At 37.8% G+C, this 26,700-nt stretch overlaps 1 protein-coding gene across 2 annotated transcripts; it reads left to right on the forward strand.

Annotated features, from left to right (window-relative positions):
• Positions 1-2,638: 2,638 nt before the first annotated feature.
• Positions 2,639-26,316, forward strand: arhgef9a (Cdc42 guanine nucleotide exchange factor (GEF) 9a). Of its 2 annotated transcripts, XM_052556219.1 has the most exons (11): positions 2,639-2,809; positions 13,306-13,485; positions 13,791-13,874; positions 18,852-19,067; positions 19,413-19,592; positions 19,679-19,911; positions 20,078-20,207; positions 21,058-21,189; positions 23,101-23,344; positions 23,557-23,625; positions 24,399-26,316. In XM_052556219.1, the coding sequence occupies exons 1-11, from the start codon at positions 2,801-2,803 to the stop codon at positions 24,569-24,571; spliced, it is 1,650 nt and encodes a 549-aa protein (XP_052412179.1). In that variant the 5' UTR covers positions 2,639-2,800; the 3' UTR covers positions 24,572-26,316. The 2 variants fall into 2 exon arrangements, with proteins under 2 accessions (XP_052412179.1, XP_052412180.1); XM_052556220.1 differs by lacking the exon at positions 13,791-13,874.
• Positions 26,317-26,700: the final 384 nt, after the last annotated feature.

Raw genomic sequence — 26,700 nt, forward strand, 5'->3', positions numbered from 1 at the left:
TTTTAGATTCTTAAAAGCAATCTAATAGAATATTTTAGACTGTACATATGTTTTAGTATTTTTAGAGATATAAAAGAAGTCACAATCACTAATTATTCATACCTGTGTACGTGTCATTAGCCTGGAGCTCAAGACTTCAAAACCTCCTTTTATCTACAGATATAGAGCAGCACTTCACTTATGTATTCCACATAATAATAGCAGTATAGCACCATGTTTTATTTATGAAACTTTGAGCTCTCTTCTCATCTGATTTATTCATGACTCACACACATATGCCACAAAATACACTATTCTAAATAGTGCCTTGGGAATGAGGTAAAGCTTATGAGGACTGTGTATATGTGTGTATATATACATAAGATGCCTAAAGTTTAAAATTGCATGAGCCGGACAGGACATATTGTCTCCAAAAGCTTTTATACACATACACACCCACTCCCTCTCTGTAATGCACACACATATGCCCCCAAACATTGAGTCCATTAGTGACATCCCAACTCGCACACTGTCCTGCCTTGGTTTTAAACTATGAATACACTGTTACGTATGCAAGAGCTACATCACAGTAAACCTCGGGACACACAGAGGAGAGTCAGGGGGAGGGGGTCTTGTGATCCCCAGAATGCTTGTTACATCATCTCTCCTGCTTCATTGCATAATGAAGCAAAAATATATATGTGAAGGTCAGCTAGAAAGACTCTGACAACAGGACAGTACCGCAGGATTGGTGTTCTGTGTGTCTTTCTGTTTTAGTACAGGAATTTCAGATTAGTGCTTTCTTGCAGGGTTCATTTGTCCCCTAATCATTTTAAGAAAGGGTGATGGAGACGGTGATTGGATAGATGTTTTGGCTTCACTTTTAAGTATTACAACAAGAATGTACATGGAAAGTTGACACAGTGCTCCTGCAGTGTGATAGAATAAGCCTGTACTTTTTTGTATTTGGCAGACACTTTTTTTCATAATGACTTGCACTGTATTTAAGGTGTACATTTTTATCAGGGTGTGAATTTCTATGGGAATCACATCCATATATGAACGTTAGTTTATTAATGCATACATAATTATTTTTGCACCTCATATTGAGAGAGTACATGGAATATTTAATTAAGAAAATGCATTTTAGTAAGTTACATGAATATATTCAAAAGTTAATCAAAGTATCCTGAAAAAAGTATGTTTTTCAAATAAATATTAAGCATCACAACAGTTTTTAACATTATTATTAATAATAATAATCTATCTATCTATCTCTCTCCCTATATATATATATATATATATATATATATATATATATATATATATATATATATATATATATATATATATAGATATATATATATACATTTTTTAGAAGCAAATCAGCATTTAAGAATTATTTCTAAAGGATCACGTGACACTGAAGACTGAAAATTCAGCTTTGCCATCACAGGAATAAATTCCATTTGAAAATATATATGAATATACTGTATATATTTTTTTAACTGTAATAATATTTCACAATATTTATGTTTTACTGTATTTTTGATCAAATAAAATTAAGCTTGGTGGGCATAAGAGACATTCAAAACATTAAAAAAAAAAAAAAGTGTCACTGACCCCAAAGTTTTGAACAGAAGTGTTTATACAGGCACTTGATCTCACTACAGAAATGAAGCAGTGATTCAAACATCACATTAGCTCCTCGTCTCTTGTGTGGATGTGTATGTGTCTGTTGTCTGTGTGATTTCAAACACACACTGTATATAATTATGCCTGATGGCAGAGAGTAATCTCCTCTCACCCTTGATATCAATGTTTTCAGTATCATATTACATTAAGCCTGCCTATGATGGTTAAATAATAATAAACTATTTAAAAATGAATGGTGTACAGGACTGTATTGTCTGCATGATGCATACATAATTAAACACATCTGAAGTACTGAGATTCATATTCAAAAACAACACCTGCACGTTGAATGTATTCTGATTTTGCTAAAAATAAACATAGCTCTATTCTGTCATATTCCATAGAAGTGTTTGTTAAAAAAACAAATTAGTTCACTTAAAAAAGCATGGCAACAGATATATTAAAAAGGAAAAACTATAGGGTTAAATCTGACAGCTTTGTTAAAAGTGCTTAGAATAGCAAAAATTTAATTTGAAAGAGTTGTGATTTTTTTTTTTTTGTTTACAATAATTAGGATTCTTTTGCATTTGATGTTTTGAGATGGGACACATTGCAGGGGTTGTATATTTTTACCAGGCAGTGTTAGATAGATACTGCCTGTTTGCCTCAGTCTGAATGATGTAAAACAGAGTGCAATTTTGTCTATTTCTTTCCTTTGTTTTTGCTTATTGGACATGTTCCTTTCTGTACTGGGACGACGAAGGTGCGAGTTCCCTAAGCCAATAGTCCAGCATTATTTTGTGTCTTTTTTTTTTGTTGGATTATGTAATGTTTGTAGCCTCCTCAATAGCAAAGTGAAGCACCCCTTCTTTTGACTGATGGTTGGCTCCTCAGTGTGTGTGTGTGTGTGTGTGTGTGTGTGTGCACCGCCCATACTTCAGCTCTATTCATAGAGAGAGAGAGAGAGAGAGAGAGAGAGAGAGAGAGAGAGAGAGAGAGAGAGAGAGAGAGAGAGAGACGCAGACTCCCACCTCGCCGTGAGAACAGAACAGCGTCTAACCGGACTTACGTTTCTCTTCCACACGCCGCGCGTTGCTCACGGGGCGCGGATACAGGGTTGCAGCTGGCGTCGGGGGCTCGAACCTGCGGAAAGGACACGGATCCAGGACCGGGACTGATCCTGAGGATGATGAAGGTGAGGCTGACTGTGATCCTCCCGTGAGAGTCATTCTTCTGGTTTACCGACGATCTCTGTTAACGGATACGAAAATGACGGGGGTGGTTATTTTTTTGGCTATGGTGGATACAAAGGTCGCGGAAGCGTGAAATGACATCTCGGCATCGTGAAGCATTCTTCGTTTTATCCACCTCGGAGGCAGCGAGTTAATGGACGCTCCCCCTCGCGCCGCTCTCCATCCGCCTGCGCGGAGAGACCCGCACCGTTCCAGTGCTATGGAAACGGGAGAGATGGAGCAAGCGCACGACAGAGGGGGATACCCAGCACCTCAGCGCCGCCTCGGGCATGTCAATGACGTTGGTACATTTTGCGCTCTCCTAAATGTGTCACGGTGTCCGTTAGAAACTGTTCAACTTTGATTTAATCGCGATGCATGTGCGTGCGCAAAAGCTGTTCGGTTTTCTGCCTCCGTCGCTTCGTCGTGGCTGATTCTGACGCGAGTCCGCGTTTTCTCGTTTATTGATCATGAGCGACCGGCCTTGTGTAGTCAAGCGCCGGGATGCGCGCGCGCGAGCACGCGTGCGTCCGCTTCGTTTATTTTTACAGACATGATCGTTTGTGCGCAGTTTATCGGTGTCAAACGCGCACACGCGGATTTCGCGGTCGAGGACGAGACTTGCAAGCTAGGCCTGCGATGACGCGGCTTTGGCCTCCGTTGAGAGGATAAAACCCGGACAAAATGAAAGAATTGAAAGAATGCTCGCGTATTTTGTTTCCTTGAGGTGTGTCCTCGAGCTGATCGCAATGAGACGCTCCGATGATCACAGGTGCCTGGCAACCGTGTCCTGTGCCTCTCACATCTTTCATTTCTAATGCACCATCCTACACCATCTCTGGTTTCTCTGATGTTAAACAGGTCTGGTCTATTATAGAGAAGCCACTTATCATCTGTTGACATATGAGCACACTACACTTTTTTTTTTTTTTTTTGCTATTGAGGGACATTTGAACAAGCATGGATGTATTGTGCTATCAAACAATGTATCCAGGCAGTTGCATCTGAATGATCATACACTGAGGCCATGGCTTATTGCACACCCCATTCATCCAAGGTTTAGGCTACAAACATGAGAGAAGTTGGTGTTAAACCAGTGACATTCCTTTGCATGGTTTGTTTTAATTAGATTTCACATGCTTCTTGTGCAGGTAGATGCTGGACTGTAGTAGGGGAGTGTTGTAATTTGTAATGAATTTAGTTTTAAAGACTGCAACTCAGTGTTTTTGCAGAACAGTTTGTCCCTAAACTGTGTAAAACACAGTGGACATTAAATTTTTTTTTTTTTTTTACATATATCAAATATTTACTTTTTAAAAATGATTAGGTCTTGCACTTTATTTCCAAATGGTAAAAAAGAAAAGAAAAGCAGTTCTGAACTTTAAACCAAAATATCATCAAATATAGAAATAAATGAAACTGTTTGTCTACTGTCATTGTTTATTTGTGTTCACATGTAATCGTCACAGATGTGACTTTAACATCAGTAGAAGTTGGTCAGACATTATTCTTCTATGTTTTTAAATGAAGATGAAACTTTTGTGTGGACATTATGTTTAAAATGAAACAAGACCCAGCTTCGGGGATATTACGCCAGCTGAAATGTGACCCTGGACCACAGAACCAGTCATAAGAGTCAAATTTTTGAAATTGAGATTTATACATCATCTGCAGGATGAATAAATTAGCTTTCCATTGATGTATGGTTTATTAGGATAGGACAACATTTGGCGGAGATAAAACTATTTGAAAATCTGGAAAATTGCCTTTAAACTTGTGCGAAGAAAGTTCTTAGCAATGGATATTACTAATCACAAATTAAGTTTGAATATATTCACAGTAGGAAATGTACAATATATCTTCATGGAACATGATCTTTACTTAATATTCTAGTGATTTTTGGCATAAAAGAAAAATCTATAATTTTGACCCATACAATGTATTGTTGACTATTGCTATTATACCCCAGCGACTTATGGCTGATTTTGGGGTCCAGGGTCACAAATTATAAATCATAGGTGCAAAATATTCATACCTCACAATAGGTTTTTTAAATTTCCTGTGAATTTGAGATATTTTTATACAGAGACTTACGGACTCTACTTCCGCCTCAGAGCAGTGTTGCTCATGCATGACAAGGATTTCATCATTTCTTATTGGCTAAACTGATGGTGTTCCAACATTCTTATCCCTAACCTGACCCCTTCTAGAGGACAGACATGCGTTTGGCTATTCTCATTAAAGATGATTACGGAATCACTGCCGTCAGCTAAAACATGAATCAGCTGAATCATTCCCGAGAACTCATGTTGTTCAGACCATCAGCCTTAGTGTTTCGTGTGTTCGCGCTGCAAGCGCATATTTGCAGACTGGGGTTATGTTGTGCGTTGGAGCATAATGGTTCGGATGCATCCCACTGAAGTGCTGAAACCGTTGACTCACTCTCTCTAAGGAGAAACAATATTGCTCCCAAAAACTTCACTGATGGTGTGCTGCATCAAACTCTGTAATACTTCTGCTGGACACTCAAAGCCACAGTGCATCATCTCAATACACACACACACACACACACACACTCAAAAAGCTGTGACTCGAGGGGTACCTTTTCAAAAGAAAATGTACTATTTAGATACTAATAAACACTTTAGGTACTAATGTGTACCTTCATGATACAAATAAGCATCTCTTATGGGTAAATAGGGTACAAAGGTTTTAAAATACTGTCAATAGGTGTACCTTTTGACATCTTTGTATCTTTAATGACCGTTTTCATTTTAAAACACAAGGGTTTGAACCCTGTGACTGCTTTATTAGCTGGGTTTTTTCTTCTTTAAAGCAAAATAAACATTAATTGCTGTAACTGGCTTGTCATAAGAAGCCACTGACACACCAAACATATTAGGCACTGTGTTTATGTTCTGTCATATAATATTAGAAATACCAGACGGGAAATGTTCACATATTGTCACATGTAAAGCGGTTGTACGCACACACTGCAATTATGCATTGAGACATCAGTTAGCACCGGTGTGGGATGTTGAACACAGACTCATTCTGTACTGCCAAGCTATGGTGGGATATTTCCCTTTTGCATCAGCATGCAGTCCTTCTCTTCTAACAGATCTGATGCACCTGTTAACAATGAAGGGAAGTCTGGGAAATGCACTGCCAGTGCAAGAGAGTGACTCGGACTTAATGTCACAAATGACATCATGTAGTTTGCATTATATGCCCTGGAGACAGATTCTCTGCCTTCTTTAAGTGCGCAATCTCGCACAAGTGTATATGCGCATGTTGGCGTATTCGTTAAAACAGAAGCTTACGGATTCACTTTACATCCTACTCTCGTGACGCCAGCAGCCTTTAATCCTGTCCTCTGTAGCCATCTTAAAATGCACTAGATTCAGCTCGGAAAATGTAACATAAAAGGTGATTGCAGAACAACTGAGGTATGGAGGTTTTCTAGATAGTATGGTGCTTCTGACCTCATGGTGAACATTTTAGGGGTGCGTTCTGGCCTTTCAATTTAGCGGCTTGAGGTTTCAGGACCGTTCCACCGAGCTGGTGTACGACATTCACATGGAGAGGCATGTGCATCCAAAAATATGATGCCGTAAGTGTGGGAAAGAGCGGGAAAACCAAGAGAATGGCCAGATTTAGAAACATCTGCACTGGGAGCGTAGGCAGGGAATCCACCCACCCACACACACAAACACACACATGCACATGCACACACACACACACACACGTACACACATGTATCTTTTGCATCTTTCATGGCTGAAAGGCTTTTGTGCATTTTCTCCGCTCGTGTTTGTTTTAGGAACCGTGTGGGCAGGCAATGCTGCATGAGTTTAAAGCATTTATATTCTAAATTTAGACCTCAAGAAAAAAGTGCAAAATGTTTTATCAGGATGATTCATATCAACGTGGAGGGAATAACAGGCTCAAGCGGCATCATACGGCTAAGCAGCTCAGATTCAAGTAGTTGCTTAAAACATTGGGTTCATAATGTTACTTCGCTGTCTGCACATTTCATTTCTTTTATTATCTCTCCCTGCAAGATATGATGAGAATTAATGACTATATGAGTTTGTTGGTGTGTTTATGCAGTTATGAGAGCTTAATCCATAGCGTAGCAGTCTATTTTAATGCAATCTTCTCTCTCCACGTGCTTTCTCCAGTTCTCGCTCTTAGACTCCTAGCCCACTGTACTCAGATTACATAATCGTCCTCCCCAGTCAGGTGTGTGTGCGTGTGTGTCTATGGTGAGGCAGCATCCTCTGGTCTCTTAGATGTTCTGGTTTCCTTTTCCCCCTTTTTTTGCCAAGCTATAGCCCTTATAGGGCTGTTCTTTCTGTAGTGCAGTAATAATGATAGTGAATGAAAGAGTGATGGCAGTCCCTGAGAGCTGAAGTGCTGACCTACAGCAGCTGTTCTGCTGGAGGGGTGGAGATATTCGATTATTGGACATGGAATGTTGTTAGAGGGCCTAATGGGTCATTTGGACCAGATGTTGAGGTAGACACCCTGGTGAGTGTTTTTAGCCTCTGCTTTGCCATTTGTCCAAAGAACCGCAGCTTTCTTAGAGCAGAGGGAGCTGACATCTGTGCTAGTGAGCTAGTAGGGGTCATTTCCTTCCTAAAAACAAAAGCTGTAACAAAACTTATATCTAGATTCAAATAAGGTTGATGATTGGCTAGAATTGTAGAGATGGCAGCACCTTGAGGTTTACCCACATCGCTTTTACTAGCTGTTACACATGTATCATCCCCTCACTATTTGATATTCTTGATGAAACTCAGTTTTTTTATTGTCAAGATGACAGATAGTTTTTAAATGTATATTTTTATGCTGGCCAACCTCAGAAATAAGACCACTTGTTAGTGGCAAAAGAAATTGAGATGGACAATCGAATTAAAGAAAAGGCTGACGCTACTGTAGATATCGAACGTGAATTCAGGTGTGATGCTTCAGTTTGTAATGGTGAAAGATTGTGAGGTAAGATGTAAGTAGCTAAAAATTAAGTATTTCTCAATGCAATAATGTTATAAGATAGAAATGTTGTCCATATGGCCTAAACCTTCAAAGTTTAAAACTCTTTCCCAAATTTGATAAAAGGCTACATTCAAAGCTAGTCTGGACAAGTAAAAAATTATAATGAATTTAAAGCTACAATATGTAACCTTCTTTATTTCCAGATGTTCAAGCTTTATTTAATGAGCAAGTACATTAATCCATTTTTCTAACTATGTTTTTATGTTATCTTGAACATTTAGATATGTCTGTATTAAGTGTTTATATTCAGATTATTTTAGATCTGTCTTGACAACAACCATATGCATACGGTTTAGTTTATTAACCTCAAGAGCGCCAAAAGTAGCACAGTGTACATTTAAATTCATTTTGATTTTACTTTACCTTATTACCATATTTATTTTATTTTACCTTATATTCTCAGATCTCAGATTCAGATTTATTCAGACATTTAAACATTTAACAAAGTGATTTTCGCTTCACTTTTGAGCCCTGGATAGGATCCATGTTACGTTTATCTAAAGCCAGAAGCCAGAATGGTCTAAAACAGCAAGTAAAGATCATCTCTTGTCAACGCTTACTCTTGAGAAAGCTCAGTGATTTGGCTCAAATGTTTAACAAATGCCCATTCAATTAACCTGTGATCCATAATCAATAATCAGTCCATAATCAATTTAATGATAGTGTGTAAGGGTGTTGACAGAAGGACATCAGTTTTGTTGATATGTGCACCAAGGCATTCACACAGAGAATGAGAGACTGAGCAAGAAAGAGAGAGAAAGAGGAAGAACATTCCTGAGTACAATTCATTCATGCAGGAATAAAGGCAGGAGGAATGAAGTGACGACAGATAACACACACACACAAAGTCATGGCCCTCTAATGCTAGTGTTACTCTACTGCTCTATTCTCACTGTTTATGAACAGATTGCCTCGGTTTGGCTCTTATAGACAGGATTTCATCCCGCTAAATTCATCACCATCCAATCTGATAATCTCCAGGGCTGTTACATCATTTTATCGTGTAATATTTCACTGTGTGGTTGATAGCCTACAGCTCTGATACACGCGGTGCCACATAATAATATCTCACATGAGAGTAAGCTGCAGATGAAATGAGATGTTTAAGGGTTGTACATGATCCTCATCAGCTGTTCTCTTTTCGTGTTTTAGTGTGATCTGATGCTAGCTTGGACAGGAACACTGCTTTTCCACTGCAGTTTTTCTGACTGATTTGCATAATCCTACTGCCTACTGTTCCCTTCAGAGAGAGAGAGAGAGGAAAAAGCACGTTGCAACATTATTGAGATGACACAGAGACAATTCTTCTTAACTTTTAACTTAATAAATCAAACTCATTTGTATTCTGTTACTAGTGATGAATTGGTTGAACTGAAGTATGAATGATTCACTGACTCGTTTAACTGTCTTTTTGCCTAATGAGCCAGGAACTGATTAGTGAGATGTTAGTAAAAACATTTACAGTGAATTAAGGGAATATGGTATGACTTTACGCTATGACAGTTGGTTTAGTAAATAGTATTTTATGAAAACATTAAAATCCAGTTTTAAATGAACTTTTATTATGTATTACATAAACAAATGTTATAATTCCTTTATTTTTTTAAGAGTTGAATCACGGTACAAACAACCAACAGTAGCCTACTGTGACTTAGTGTTTCATTATCATTTCATTATCATGGACTTTTAGTTTGTTTTCACTAGTTTCCTGTCTTTCTTTGTTCAGTTTTCCCGCCAATCTTTAGTTGTCATGGATATGCAGCACAACATAGGTCTTTTTTCCCCCAATATTATCCTCATTTGCCATGTTTTTAAGTTGATATGTTCTCACCTTTCGATTGTGTCGAATACAACGGTCTTGTAGGAAATTATAATTTGTATATTTATTCATGAAACTTATAAATTAATGAAGCAGTATCACACAAGCAAGAACATCTCAGGCAATCACAGCTATCTTAATATTTACAACGGCATAATTCCGACAGATATTGCTTTTATAAAACAATTCAGTGAGCAAGAGATTGTTTTGAATAACATACATTCTAGACATTATTGCCAGTAATTTTATAATTTTTTTGCATTGCTAATTAAAACAGTTCCAAGCAGACAATAGCAGAATTAATGACAGCAAAACGTCACTTTTATTTCTACAATTTCCATTTTGTTGCTTGAATGAATTGAGTGAATCATTCAATGATTCACTTACATAAACAAACACTTTTATCCTGCAAGAAACAGTGCGTTACTACTAATACTAAAGGGTTAAATTAATAATTTAGTGATTCATATATGAAGGCAGTCATTTGTTGCCACCTACAGGTAAAACAATGTGATTCACATGAAATCGTCTTTGAAAGATCCCCATCACTAATGCAAGATTTTCACCCAGTAATGGTTGAAATTTCAGATCTGTACACACAGCTGTCGAGCATGTAATACAGAAACAGTCATCATATCAGATTACAAACATGAACAAGACACAAGTAATGCATTTACACACATACCGATACATATAGCTTCGGCAGAATATTCATTAAATATTCAATAAAGTGAAGTGACATACAGCCAAGTATGGTGACCCATACTTAGAATTCATGCTCTGCATTTAACCCATCCATAGTGCAAACACAAACCATGAACACACAACCAGAGCAGTGGGCAGCCATTTATGCTGCAGCACCCAGGGAGCAGTTGGGGATTTAGTGCCACCTCAGTCGTGGTATTGCTAGCCCAAGACTTGAACCCACAACCTTATGGTTAGGAGTCAAACTCTCTAACCATTAGGCCACAACTTCCCAACATTTGCTGGCTCAATTCAGCGTGGGATGGAGGTGATCAGTTTGTTGGCACTGCTGAGGTAGTATGGAAGCCCAGAATTCTTTGACAGTGGCCTTCAGCTCATCTGCATTTTTGGGTCTCTTGTTTCTCATTTTCTTCCTGACAATACCTCATAGATTCTCTATTGGCTTCAGGTCTGGTGAGTTTGCTGGCCAGTCAAGCACACCAACACCGTGGTCATTTAACCAACTTTTGGCAGTTTGGGCAGGTGCCAAATCCTGCTGAAAAATGAAATCAGCATCTACAAAAAGTCCTCCAAAACTTTTTGGTAAATGGGTGCAGTGACTTTGTGTTTCAAAAAACACAATAGACCAACACCAACAGATGACATTGCACCCTAAATCATCACAGACTGTAGAAACTTAACACTGGACTTCAAGCAACTTGGGCTATGAGCTTCTCCACCCTTCCTCCAGACTCTAGGACCAGTTAAACAGTCCAGTTCTTATTCTCCTTAGCCCAGGTAAGACGTCTCTGACGTTGTCTGTGGTTCAGCAAATTGTGTCTTGGCTCTTGATGCCTTGACTTCAGCTTCAGTCCATTTCTTGTGAAGTTCACTCAAATTCTTGAAACGATTTTTTTGACAATCCTCATAAGGCTGTGGTTCTCTTGGTTGGTTGTACATCTTTTTCTTCCACAGTTTTCTTTCACTCAACTTTCTGTTAACATGCTTGGATACAGCACTCTGTGAACAGCCAGCTTCTTTGGCAATGAATGTTTGTGTCTTACCCTCCTTGTAAAGGGTGTCAATGATTGTCTTCTGGACAACTGTGAGATCAGCAGTCTTCCCCATGATTGTGTGGCCTAGTAAACCAAACTGAGAGACCATTTTGAAGGCTCAGGAAACCTTTGCAGGTGTTTGATTGGCATGTCACCATATTCTAATTTGTTGAGATAGTGAGTGGGTTTTTGTTAAATGTGAGCCAAAATCATCACAATTAAAAGAACAAAAGACTTAAACTACTTCAGTATGTGTGCATTGAATTTATTTAATACGCAAGTTTCACAATTTGAGTTGAATTACTGAAATAAATGACCTTTTCCACAACATTTTAATTTGTTTCTAAGAATTTTGAGGACTTTCCATAGACTTCTATTTCTTTTATACTGATTTAACAATATCTTCAATCCCCAACCCTAACCCTAAACCTACCCCTTACCTTTTTTGCATTGTTTCACTTTCAGATAAACAGATTTTGGTTCTCACAATGTAGCATAAACAAGTACACACGCATTTATGTTGGGTAATTCAGTGCCCTGTACACTTGAACAACAGTAATGGAGTTTAGATATCAGAGCAGCGGAGAACTCTCGCTTTTACCCACAGTGTGTTGTGACACTGAGATAACAACTGCCATGATGTGTATCAAATGCAGTTGCTTTATACAAATCAAACAGATTTTACTCTTTCTGCTGACAACATAACATTTTTTTTTCTCTTTAAGTGCGCAAAAGAGAATTTTTTACAGCCTGGCTGCCTCTGAGACAGAGAGAGAGGAAAAGTGCCTGGAGTTGTGGGGGTGAAATCCTGGAGCTGATTATGTATGAGTGTTTCTGTGTAGAGAATTACCAAGCCATCATCTCAAGTTGTTGTCATGGGCTTGTATATATGAAAGTCAGCTGGAAGCAGTACTATAACGCATCTCGTCTTTACTCGAGCATGGAAGCCATGGTTACTCAAGCACAGCTTCTCTATAGCTCTGTGACCTTGTACATTGCCACTTCCTTCCTTCCTATATGAGCACAACTGAACCGTGGGATCCAGTTCATTTCAGATCTGATTTGGAGCTGGTTTTAAAAAGACATTCTGTTTTAAATTCTGTATATTTCATTAAATTAACACTCACAACTGAATGTTTAGAGCAGGTATGGATGAGGTTTGGATGAACAGGTATGGAGGTAGTTTGGATGAGGTATTCTGTTTGTATGGCATGGAAGTCAATATCTAGTTGTTTGTCATTATTATATAAATAACATAAATTCTTTGTGTGTGTGTGTGTGCGTATGTGTATTTAACTTGTGAACTGCCCTCAGAAATGATAAAATTTAAGTTTTACTGTATTTCTGATTAAATAAATGTAGCTTTGGTGAGACATCTTTCAAAAACATTAAGAAACCTCTATTAATTGTATTTGCTGTTAATACTAATAAGGGTTGCACATTATTTTACAGTTCATGTATGGGGCAGGGTTTGGTTCATGGTTAGTACCTAGGTATTAACTATTTATTGTAATTACTACATAGTATGTACATGAGGAATAAAATGCTACCCTAATTAGGCCTTTCAACTTCTCTCAAAAATTAGGGCTATTGTGTCTATCCCAGAAACTTAATCTGCACCTTTTGTTTCAACCTGAGATGAAGCAGTCAGAAAAACAGGGCAAACCCAAATGAGATGCAACGCTATTTCTCGACACCCCTGTCAGTTTTGTTTCCGCAGAGCTGACTGTGGAATGGAAGCCAGCATGTGACTGTTTGATGTTAATCCAGAATGCTTCGGATGTTATGTAACTGTTGTCCTCCTGTAGCTCATCCTGCATCTCCTCCATCTCTCTTTCTGCAGTTGGTCAGCGGGGGCTCTGTAGTGAATGCCGAGGCAGTATGGGACCATGTGACCATGGCTGACCGGGAGCTGGCCTTCAAGGCCGGCGATGTCATCAAGGTGTTGGACGCCTCGAATAAGGACTGGTGGTGGGGTCAAATCGACGAGGAGGAGGGCTGGTTTCCTGCCAGCTTCGTCAGGGTGAGCCTATCTCTGACATATACCTGTCTGATGGCCACCTGTCTAAGACACCACATCTGTTTAACACAGCTGTTTTCATACCCAATACCCTTTCTAACTCAATAGAAGTCAGATAGAGCTGTTTTAAAGAGATGCAACATGCACGCCTGTCGAGAAATGAACAGTATAACAGATTTTCAGGTAAATGATTCAATATTAAAGACATACAGTGAGTCACAGCCCAGTCAGAAGAGGTCACATTCTTCCCTTTAACCTCCATCTTGAACCCAAACTCTTGTTTGTGTTGCTGTTGTTGTTTCTCTAAGGTGGAGTCCCACCCCCCTCAAACCAAACAGCTTTTTTATATCAACCCTGTCGCTGCATCACGCCTCACAAACGCCACGGCTAAGGTGCGTTTTTTTCAAAACCACTGCTTACCGTTTGACCGTTGAATGCATCCCATTGCTTACTGCTCACATGTTGTCGCTGTGTTCCAACGTTTCGTTTCCGCCACAGTCGCCGCGCTTCGCTTCCATGGCAACTTGTCTTCATGCCCGGGTCTGGCAGAAAACACTGAAATGGGAAAAAGATTTTGTTAATGTTATGCTGACTCAGTTGTGACATTTAACGATGATTACTATCAATATTTCCCTCTTTTCTGACAGTATCTTGTCTTTTTCTTTTTTATTGGGACTTGAGCAGATGTTGGTCTTAATTTGAGCCTCTCCGACTGCTAAAGATCTATTTTTAATCACATTTATATATATATATATATATATATATATATATATATATATATATATATATACACACACACATATATATATATAAATTTTAAACCTGGATCTAATATCATGAGTAAAGTGTGTTGAAATGTTGTGAATAAAACTAAAGGAGGCGATAGGATCAAGTTGCACAGTAAAACTGAAATATTAATCATGTGCAAGCACAATCAGGCTTGATAATTTGCATATACATGCAGATTTGCCGCTAGCCACCCGGGGGGTGATGTCCCTGCACATAACTAAAGATTAACCCTCTGTTGCACAACATTCCCTCTAGGTAACAAACCTGTTCTCTTCACATTGCATAAGCATATGATAATTGACATAAATGCAATTTCCCATTACATTTTTATGAATTAACTTTTATGACTTGTTCATATCTAGATCATATCATATTATGCTTTATTTCAATTGGATCTTTTTGTACTATAATTTCGTAAATATAAATTATAAATTACATATTAAATAGATTGTGTACACTACCATTCAGAAGTCTGGAATTTTTGGATTAAATTTTTTGCAAATAAATTATTACTTTTATTAGACAAGGAGAAAAAAGTAAAGACATTTATAATGTTGCAAAAGATTTATATTTCAAATAAATGCTGTTCTTTTGAACTTTCAAAAAAAAAAGCAGGAAAACTGTTTTCAACATTGATAATATTATATAATATATATATATATATATATATATATATATATATATATATATATATATATATATATATATATATATAATCACCAATATTTAATATTTATACATTTTATATAATAACTAAGAAACATTTGGTATGTTTTGATGTTTTTTTTTTATTGTGTCACAGTTTTGCCTCCTGGCAACATAACTAAAAAGGACACCCAAAATGTTGTCTATTAAAATGAATTTTAAACAGGAATTTTAGTGCCATTTTATGTTTTTGTTTTACTTTCTTTCATAATGAATGCAATAGAGTGTTAATAACGCTATCGTATTGTTAATGATGCATCTGCATTGTAAGTCCACTGCAGTTGTGCCCAATATGAAATATGAACATAAACCCTTTTAGTAGGGATCATGGGTGAAAGGATAAAAGGAGGTGTAGGACAGAGATGTGCTTATGAAAGAGGAGTGCGTTCGTAAAGGTGGAGTGCTCTTTAATGGGACTTTTATGTAACTTGGTCTTAACTTTGGCTACATACATCGGGTTTCCTAAGTGCATTTCTCAGTTCCCCTTTTGCTTTCTTCCTATCTTTCTCTTTCCCCTCTTTTCTAACAGTCATCTATTTCCACTTCCTCCCCAAACACACACACAGATGCCAGGTTGTGTAAGCCACTCTCTGGGGCATGACAGGTGTGAGAAAATCTCTTCGCTGTACAGAAGATATCACCTGTGTCCGCATAGACAGATACATATTTAATAAAACACACACACACATACACACACACTATATCAGTCTGTACAGCACGCTCTTTATTCGGACACTTTGAGCATCTCTTATGCAACACTGAGAAAGGACAAGGAGAAACAGACATGAAGAGAATGAGTGTGAGAGAGATGGATGCGGGAGAGTCTGAAAGCATTATGTCAAACCAGTTGGTGGCGCTGGCCCGCAGGTTTGGCATCTCTCTCCTGCTGAGACCTGGAGCTCTCGTGTCATCAGAAATCATTGCTCACTGTTTACTCACAGTCCACACGCACAACACTAACTGTGCCCGCGTACGAGAATCAGCAGCGTACGGTGGAGCTAATAGAGTTTTAATTATGAAACCTCACATATATAAAGACGAACACAGCTTAAAGGTGAGGTAAGCATTTTATTATTTGAAAATAAATTGTCGTTTATCCCAGTTGCAGTGTGTAATTTCTGCACCATTAGCAGCACAGAATGCAATACCTAAAATAATGCAGTCAAATAATGGCAGAGTCCACAGCAAACTGAAACCAAGGAATCCAATTTATGGTGCTTCACGAATGAATCCTGTTTGCAAACAAATGAGTTCAGGTAACGTTATATCGCATATTGTGAACTATTGAAATGGTACATCTGAGAGTGAATATAATCATACTAAGTACTCAACTAAAAGAGATTGATAAATGTCGTATTAATGTCACTTAATACGACTTGGTGTAAGATGCTGACACCTTTACACTGTATCCTCTGTTCTGCTGTGTCTTGGGTTTCTCTTCACTGTTCGGTGAGGTTGAGTCATGAAGCATAAAATGAGACGTCACTTTTCATTAGAGTACAGGAGAGAAGAACAGACAAAAAAACCCAGATTGCTCTGGGAGGAGAGGGTGAGAGAGAAAGATAGAGAGGCTAAAATAGATTGGACACTGAGAGGAAGGAAAGAGAAGATTGAAGTGTGTGCAGGTGTGTATGTGTGTGACATCTGCGTCATCGGTGTTCTTCTGAATTTCTCTATTTCTTGAAACAGACAACCGTAGCAACACACAAGTTGTGTAGCCGGCCAGCAGGATCACTAAACTAAGCCTCTCTCTTGACGAGGATGAGAACGGACAGCTAGCAAGGCTAATGCACTGGAAAAATGCGCTGAGGCAGAGATTTCTAGCTATACAAGTATAATTTGAGATTTTAATGAGATCTTAATCCGAGAAACATCCTTCAAGAGATTAGACATCGTATCTATGACTATGTGTAGAAACAGAGTGTGTGAGACAGAAAGAGAGAGCGAGAGAGAGAGAGAGTGAGAGAGAGAGAGGGCGAGGGACTTATGCAGGACATGGTTTCAGGGTGAACAGAATCTGTGACAGGCTTGTGCATTTATGAAAATCTATTTTTAATTGTGTCCATATCAGGTCAGCAGTGTTGTGTGTATGTGTGGGTAAGATTTTGCTATGCCTGTGCTATCTCAATGTCCTAACAAGGATAAAAATCCCTGAAATTACCTACACTGTGGGGACCAGCCAGCAGTTTCCATGAAGAATATGGCTTAAAGGGACAGTTTAGCCGAAATGAAAGTTCTGTTATTATTTAATCATTCTCACGCTATTCCAAAATGAATTCTGTTTATTCCCCCCCAAAATAATGGAAGACTATGGAAGCCTGTTTCCGCCACTGAATAACAAATTAAAAAAGTTAATTGCGACATTTTATTTCACAATTGTGACTTTTTTTCTCAGAATTATGAGATATAAATTCACAGTTGCAAGTTACAAATCCCGAATTACTTGATATAAAGTTTATATTTCACAATTCTGACTTAACTCGCAGTTGTGAGTTCATATCACGCATTTGCAACTTTCTAAGAACTGCATGAATTCTGAGAAAATGTCAGTCTTTTTTCCCCTCGGAACTGGACTTTATAACTCGCAATTGCAAGTGTATATCTCACAATTCTGAGGAAAATAGTCAGAACTGCAAAATATAAAGACGCAATTGCGTGAAAAAAAGTCTGAATTACCCCTTTTATAACACACAATTCTGACTTAAAGGTGGGGTAAGTGATTTCTGGTAGCCAATGTTGATATTTCAAATCACCAAAACAAACACACTCGCCCCTGTTTTGATAGCTCCGCCCCACACATACATACGCAGAGATTTTGGGAGCTGAGGCTTGAAACAGACAGTGGAGGAGGTTTAGACGCTCCAGTCTTATAGAGTGTGTGGAAATAATGTGTCTTTATCATAGCTGAAGGGAATGACAATATGATTGCAGATGAACAAACAAGTGAACGTGACACACAAGCATATTCAAGCAAAAGCCAGCATATATTAGTTCTGTGAAACAAAGCAAACCCAATGTTACTCAGCTATCGAGAAGAAACAAAGCAACCTTTACAATTTCTGAAGCTTGAATTCAACTAGAAGAGCGACTAATGCTTTCTTCAAAACTTCACCTTTAGTGGTCCACAAAAGAAAGTCTTACAGGTTTGTAATAATGTGAAAGTGAATAAATGAGGACTGAGTTTTCATTTTTGAGTGATCTGTCCTTTAATAAAGTGATTTAAAAGTATCAACTGTTCCTTTAAGTTTTACCTTTTGTACATCTTTTGTTTCTGTGACCCATGTATAGCTCAGTATATAAAATGGGTGCATATTCATGGGTTTTTATTGTGTGTGTGTGAAAAAGAGAGTTTGACAGTGTGCTCGCGTGTGTGTTCACATCATTTGGCTCACCTGGGAAAGCAAATGATAGGTTACATAATCAGGGCAAACAAAATCACATCAGATCCTCTCAACCACCAAACACACATATACTGTGTTCCTACAGTCACAAAAAGAATTCATTGGATGAACTCAATTTAATTGAGTTAAATGTATCTCCCTCCTTCTCTTCCCTTCTTCTGGCTTCTGTGTGTGTTTCTTGGCAGCTTTGTGACAGGTCCAAATGCAGATTCATTTATGTCCATGTGAAAATTTTTACTGCAATGCCTTTGATGTGGAAAAATGCAATTGGGACTGGTGCCACCAGAGGGCACACTCTGACTCCTTTTATTTCACGTCAATGTAATCTAACCCCTGAAGCTTTAAAAGCCCTATCTAGACCTTTTAAGCCCTTAACTCCGGATGCTCTGAGCCGGATGCTAATCGAATGTGAGCACAATTATCATGATTAGTTTAACTGATAATAACAGGTCTCTCTTAATGTGTGTGTTCTAGTTGTGGGTAAATCAGGAGGAAAACACCGTGGTCGAGGCTGCCGAAAGCTCCAGCGAGGTGCAGAATGGCCATGCGGAGGCCAGTCCGAACCCCAGCACTGACTGCCTGTGTCTGGGCCAGCCCACGCAGAACCGGGACCAGATGAGGGCCAATGTCATCAATGAGATCATGAGCACAGAAAGACATTACATCAAGCACCTGAAGGACATCTGTGAGGTAAAAACACATGTCAACGCTTTCAATGCTCAGGAGACTTCAGTTCACCGAGTTCTCGTTTAACCATCATATTTGGTCGTCTCATATGGTTCCCCTAAAATGGAGACAAACTAAAACTGAGGCAAATGTTAACACAGTAAGAGTTTAAAATTGTACAGTTTATGTAAAAGGCATGGCTCAGATGAATCAGATATTTTAATTGTTGGCTTGTCATCTTAATAAATGTGAGCATAACACGTTAAATGCATTTAAATAAATGCAGCCTTAGTGAGCATAGGAGACTTGATAAAAATCCCCAAACGTTTGATTGGTAGTGTAAGTTTGTGTGTGTGTTATGCCTTTTAGGGGTATCTCCGTCAGTGTAAAAAGCGGAGAGACATGTTTAACGACGATCAGCTGAAAGTGATCTTTGGAAATATCGAAGACATTTACAGATTCCAGTTGAGCTTTGTCAGAGACCTGGAGAAACAGTTTAACACAGAAGAACCTCACCTCAGCGAGATCGGACCTTGCTTTTTGGAACACGTGTGTATTGAAACACAGAAAATCACACATGTGTACACAATGAGTCGAGGATACTGATTTTTTAATGTTTTTTTTTTTTTTCACAGCAAGATGGATTCTGGATCTACTCGGAATACTGTAACAATCACGTTGACTCCTGTATGGAGCTCACACGTCTCATGCGAGACGCACGATACCAGCACTTCTTCGAAGCTTGCCGATTGGTTCAGCAGATGATCGACATCGCCATTGATGGCTACCTGCTCACACCAGTCCAGAAAATCTGCAAATACCCTCTACAGCTGGCAGAGTTACTGAAATACACAGTACAAGAACACAGGTACACACGAAACGCGCTAACTCCAGGTGCATCGTGCAGATAATGTCACTCGGGTCCACAAAATATATGACTGTGTAAACGACACATATCTGGCTTCCACTTATCATTTTGACAGCCCTCATTTTCACTCTTCTGTTTTGCTCATTCTTTTCTCTTTCTTTCCCAGTGATTATCGGTACGTAGCCGCGGCGCTAGCTGTAATGAGAAATGTCACTCAGCAAATCAACGAACGCAAACGAAGGCTTGAGAACATTGACAAAATTGCCCAGTGGCAGGCCTCTGTACTGGACTGGGAGGTGTGTGGCTAAAGCTTTTCAGACAAAATCATTAGTAAGATATAAATGAGAGCAATGGAAAAGCTAAACAGGAAAAATACATAATAGTAAATTATTAAATAAGTAGCACAACTGTGTGTATATGATTTATAGGTTTTTGAAAGAAGTCCCTTATGCCAATTTCCTGATTTGTTGCTCATTTATTTTTGGTGCTCAATTAATAATAATTAATTTTTGAAGCAGTGTTTGGTGCCTAATATTTTTGTGGAAAGTATTCCTTCTCTAAATCTTGGAATTAATAGAAAGTTGAACAGCATTTAAAAAAAAAGTTTTGGCAATTTAATCCATCCTTATTATTAAAAGTATTCATTATTATTATTATTATTATTATTATTATTTAAGAAATGATACCTCCCCTACACTGTTAAATATTAGCATCACAGGTTTCCAAAAAAATATCATGCAGCAAAAACATTCAACATTGATAATAATAAGTAATGTTTCTTGAGCACCAGATCAGCATATTTAAATGATTTCTAATGGCTTAAGAATAATTTATTCTGAAAATTATATTACAAATCAAAATATTTAGAGAAATTTTAATAATAATTACATTATATTACTGTGTACTGTATTTTAGATCAGACGAATGCTGCCTTGGTTAGCATAAGAGACTTAACTTATTCTAACCCATAAGTGTAATTAATATTCACTCACTCTGATGTTATTTCCTTTTACAAGCTCCAATCAGTGATGCATGTTATTTACATGCAACCTTCATTTGATTTGAGAGCTGCATACTAAGACCTGAGCGATGATCGGAGCCTCAGTGGTGTCAGATGTAGTGATTCATTTGTTATTGTGTGTGCAGGGTGATGATATTCTGGACAGGAGCTCAGAGCTTGTGTACACTGGGGAGATGTCCTGGATATATCAACCATACGGACGCAGCCAAAGCAGAATCTTCTTCCTATTCGATCATCAGATGGTCCTCTGCAAGAAGGTGAGGAAAGAAAGCAATGCTAACACCGTAAACTCATTTTTTGATAAAGTAAGATTCTGATAGATAGATAGATAGATAGATAGATAGATAGATAGATAGATAGATAGATAGACTTAGACTGTAGAGGAGTAGGGATTGATCTTTGCACATTTGCTTTCACTTTGAGAGCAAAGATGCAGAACCGAAGGAGACAGGCACACAGAAGCAAATAACTGATTAAATTGTGGTAGTGCAGCACAACTGAGAGTTTGTGATTTGGATGCCATCCAGAGGTAGGAGCTATTTTATGTTTTAACTGTCCTCCAAACACCCTTAAGCTTAATGCACGTGGCCCATTTTTAGTCTTTCCACAAAGGTGCAAAAACAGATTTCTTCAGCCACATCTGACACGAACAGACAATTCAGCAACACAAAAACAGAGACAATCAGAGACATATGTGACCCTGGATCGCAAAACCAGTCTAAGTCGCATGGGTATATTTGTAGTAGTAGCCAAGCATACATTGTATGGGTCAAAATGATTGATTTTTTTTAATGCAAAAATCATTAGGATATTAAGTAAAAACATGTTCCATGAAGATATTTCATACATTTCCTACCATAAATATATATACAACTTAAAGGGATAGTTCACCCAAAAATTTTAATTCTGTCATTAATTCCTTAGCCTCATGTCGTTCCAAACCTGTAAGACCTTCAGAACACAAATTAAGATATTTTTGATGCATTCTGAGAGCTTTCTGACCCTTCTGCACTGTAATTAACACGATCAATGTCCAGAAAGGTAGCAAGGAGATCGGTAAAATAATTCATGTGACATCAGGGGTTCAACTGTAATTTTACAAGCTACGAGAAGACTTTTTGTGCACAAAGAAAACTAAAATAATGACTTTATTCAAAAATTTGTCTCCGCGTTAGCTGAATGCAAACAGCGTACGCTGTTTTTTGTCAGCCGCACCAAATGGATACATTGTTTTCGTTCAAATCAAAACGTAAATGAATGTAGAAAACGTATCCGCGTGGTGTGGCTGACACAGAACAGCATACGCTGTTTGCATTCAGAGGTTTCAGAATGTATTCAGAATGCAATGTGTGTTCCAAAGATACACTTAAGAGAAGACTTACAGGTTTGGACTTTATAAGGGTGAGGAATTAATGACAGAATTTTCATTTTTGGGTGAACTATCCCTTTAATTTTAAATAGTAGTATGCATTTCTAAGAACTTCATTTGGACAACGTTAAATGTGATTTTCTCAATATTTCGATTTTTTTTGGACACTCAGATTTCAGATTTTCAAATAGCTGTATCTCAGCCAAATATTGTCACAAACCGTACATGAATGGAAAGCTTATTCTCACTGCTTTTAAATGATGTATACATCTCTATTTCAAAAAATGTACCCTTGTGACTTATTTTGTGGTCCATGTAAACATAATTCGTGATATACCTTTTCTTTGATGAATAGAAAGTAAAAACCAACAACAACAACAACAAAAAAAGCATTTATTTGAAATAAAAGTCTTTTGCAATTGTAATTATAAATGTCTTTACCATCACTTTCGATCAACTTAATCCATCTTTGCTGAATCTTTTGTATTAATTTCTTTCTTTAGAAAAATCTTTCTGGTCCCAAATTTAGAACAATATATACAGTATATAGAATATAAAATTAGAAACTATTGTGTATTATGTCTTTTGATCATGGCCAGTCATAGTTGCTATCACACAGAATACAACCTCCTGGTGTAGCAAATACCTTGATGTGTGTGGAGAGGAAAGGAGGTGGAGGATGAGAATGATGTATTGGATGTTTCAAGCTGGAGCAGAATAATCAATCAATCCAGTTTCATTCTATCAGTAATCTGTCTGGATTACAGACATACCCATAAAGTCTCTCCGCCTTCCGCAGGATCTCATTCGCCGTGATATTCTCTACTATAAGGGTCGGATTGACATGGATCGATACGAGGTCATTGATGCAATCGATGGCAGAGATGATGATTTTAATGTTAGCGTGAAGAATGCCTTCAAACTGGCCAACAGAGAGACAGATGAGATCCACCTGTTCCTGCCCAAAAAGCTGGAGGAGAAAATCCGTTGGCTTCGGGCGTTTCAAGAGGAAAGGAAGATGGTTCAGGAAGATGAGAAGATTGGTGAGTTCAGACATTATTTCTCATGTCGTCTCAAATTTAACTTACTCTAAATGCTTGTTTATTCCAGCTTTTTCAAGACATTGTCCATACAAGTTCATAGTCACTACTCACACTTCACAGTGATTTAAACTTTGTTCTGTTCTTCACACAAAGCTACTAAACTTTCACACTGAATATTTCAATGTTTTAATTGTATTTTTTTGTCCCTTTAGGCTTTGAAATCTCTGAGTATCAGAAGAGACATGCTGCCTTGACCGTTAGGAGAGTCACCAAACAGAAAGGTATGAAAACTTGAAGCCTGTTCTTAAAGTAGAGCGGTGTGATAAAATAATAACGATAATTATCGCGATATAATTTCCTCAGTAAAACGATAACAAGAGGTTTTCATGTTCTGACAATACAGAGTCAGAATTAATGGTTTGATATATGCACTTATACATATGTATATATAGACATTTTATCATTGTTGTGTTTTTTTATTTTTTATTTTATCATTATATATTTATTTATTTGTTAATATTCGCTGGCATGGGGTGTGGGGTTGTTCTGTAAAAACGTGACAAGCTTTACATAAAACATAAAAAAATTAATTAAAAGAAAATAATTAATGGTTTGGTTTCTTCAACTTTCACTTAGGAGCAAGTTTAAATCTTCCTTTTAAACTTGAAATAAATAAAGATTTCAAATTTATCCTGATAATTATCAATGTTGACTGATGTTAAATATTTTATCGCCCAGTATGTTCCTCATAGAATTGAGATGTTCTTAGAAGTTGTTGTATCTCACTGCTTTAGGCAGAATAATCCTTCTACATAGCATAATTTCCATGCAAATGGCCAATAAATTAAACTGTGTTCTATTGTATTGCTGTTATCATGGTGAAAAAGTGCATGCTAAGAAAACATAAATAAACTGATACAAATTGGAATTGCAGTAAATAAGAAATAAGTGCATCAGTACTAAGTGATGCTGCAGTAATAAGTGATGTTAAACATAGTAACCCATTGCGTTTATGCATTAATTTTTGTGTTTTCCTTTGCGTTCCTCTTCTCAGGTGTGGGCCGGTCAGGCCCCCCAGCACACCCACCTCCACTGGACCCCATGAACCCCGGGCAGTACCTTCTCCCCGACGGATACGGGCAGGCGGATGGATACGAATACGAGCCCAAACGCAGCACATCTCCCTTCTGGCAGAACTTCAGTCGGTTAGCTCCCTTTAAAAAATAGAACACACATCCACCAGAGGTCGGATACACCAGCCTCTGTATACTTGGAAAAGCACTATTCTACTTAAGATACATCAGCGGGACTTGAGGAGGACCGACACACACACAAACTACAGGAGAGAGGACGGACCTCGCTTTACTGGGGTTTACCAGGCGTATTTCTTTTACTGGGGTTACGGGGACACCTCGCTGGGCTGGCTGCACTGAATACTGTACACAACATGTTGTAATTCACAGAATCACGCAAACGCACACACAAAACATACATTTTATCCCTCAGCACTCTCTTTGTAGAGAGGTTTTAAATGATGAAATATTGTTTCTTCTTCTCTATACGAATCAACGGAAAGCGAATTTTCACCGTTTGAAGCACTAAACCAACGTAATTACTCTTGCTCTCTAGCGCCGCCCTGGTGTTCCTCCGTGCACTGTGACTATTCGGGGCATTCTCTCTCACCCAGTCTCTCTTTTTCTCTCTCAATCTCATACTCCACATTATCACGTGTTTTTCCAACAGTTTCAAGTCTGGTCGGAGCTGAAGATTTTTGTTTTCCTGGACAATTTCTCCTTGAATGGGACCTGCTGCACTCTTTAGTTTGTTTGCATGTGATTCAGTTCATTGCAGGTATTTTTATTTGTGTAACTCTATTCCTACGGGTCTCAAAGAACAGTGGATCACGATTTGCAAATTTGTCACAGCAGTTGCTTACACCGATTGCGGTATACTGGAAATACGGATATTGGAACAACTTTGACATTCAGAGAAACCTCCAGTCAATCAAGCTAAAAGTCATTTTGGTTTGCTGGAGCTTTTAGGCACCTTGATAAAAACACAGAGCAGAGAAACCTAAAGGAGGAACTGTTTTGCTCAGAACAGTGGACCTCTGTAGCGTGTTTACGTCAGAGCCTTGTTTATCCTGAGGTCTCGGTCGCAGCTTCACTGTCGTTTCCTCTCTCCTGACAGAAGAACAGAAAACCTGAAGAAAAAAAAAAATGTAATGCCACCTCTGAGCCCTGTCTTGATTTTATGGGGAATGATACCTGGACCAGGATGACTTTAATCCTACTGATCAACCTCGTAATGACGTGCCAATTCATCTCTAACAATGCCAAAATAGTCTGGTTGCCAAATTTTCCTCTAACAGGTGCATTGGCATGTGCGAATGCCAACCCCATGAGCTGGTACCCCGCCATGTGACTTCTCAGGCGAAAATTAAGTCAGTAAAATTTGGTTATCGCTGCTAGGATTAGCATGACATAGCGTTTCAGTTTGTAACTTTGTTTTTTTTTTTGGGATTGTTTTTGGTTCTCTCTCTCTCTCTATATATACAGTATATATATTTATATTTATTTTTTCCCGAATTAAAGGGACTTGTGCAAAATTTAATTTATGGTATATTCTCGTTTTGTCTGATAACTTTCAAAGGATAGTATTTAGTCCAATCACAATATTTATAGTATTGCTATAAAACATTATTTATTCTATTATAGTGTGAATTTCTTTTTCCATCTTGATCCTCTTTCTATATTTTAGAGCTTCTGCTGGAGTGTTAAAGACCCTTTTGGGGCATAAAAAAATGTAAGAGGACAGTATGGAAGAAATATGTCACACACGTGTACTAAGTGCCACATGAAACTATTATTATGTTACAAAGGAAAATATCAGTTTAATATTTTTGATTCGGTGATCTGATTGAAATAACATTATATCATTATTTCATAATAAACTTCATTATGGAGAAAAAACAGAGTTGAAATTAGTATGTTTCCTCTGGTCTTGTTTATCACCTGTTTGCTAAACACAGTGATGTTGGTTTCATTTTGAAAAATTTTCATATCATAAATGGGTAAATAGCTTATTGAATTCCCAAATATGAATTCAAATATATAATAGATGCACACTACCATTTAAAATTATGAAGAAAATGACAGTAAAAGCATTTACAAGACATTTTTGTATAAAATTATCCACAAAAATATAAAAAATGTGTTTCTTTAGCACCAAATCAGCATATTAGAATGATTTCTGAAGGATCATGTGACACTGAAGACTGGAGTAATGATGCTCAAAAATCAGCTTTAATATTACAGGAATAGATTACATTTTATAATATATCTAAATAGAATATA

The sequence above is a fragment of the Carassius gibelio genome, chromosome B5, assembly GCF_023724105.1.
Source record: "Carassius gibelio isolate Cgi1373 ecotype wild population from Czech Republic chromosome B5, carGib1.2-hapl.c, whole genome shotgun sequence".
Taxonomy (NCBI): domain Eukaryota; kingdom Metazoa; phylum Chordata; class Actinopteri; order Cypriniformes; family Cyprinidae; genus Carassius; species Carassius gibelio.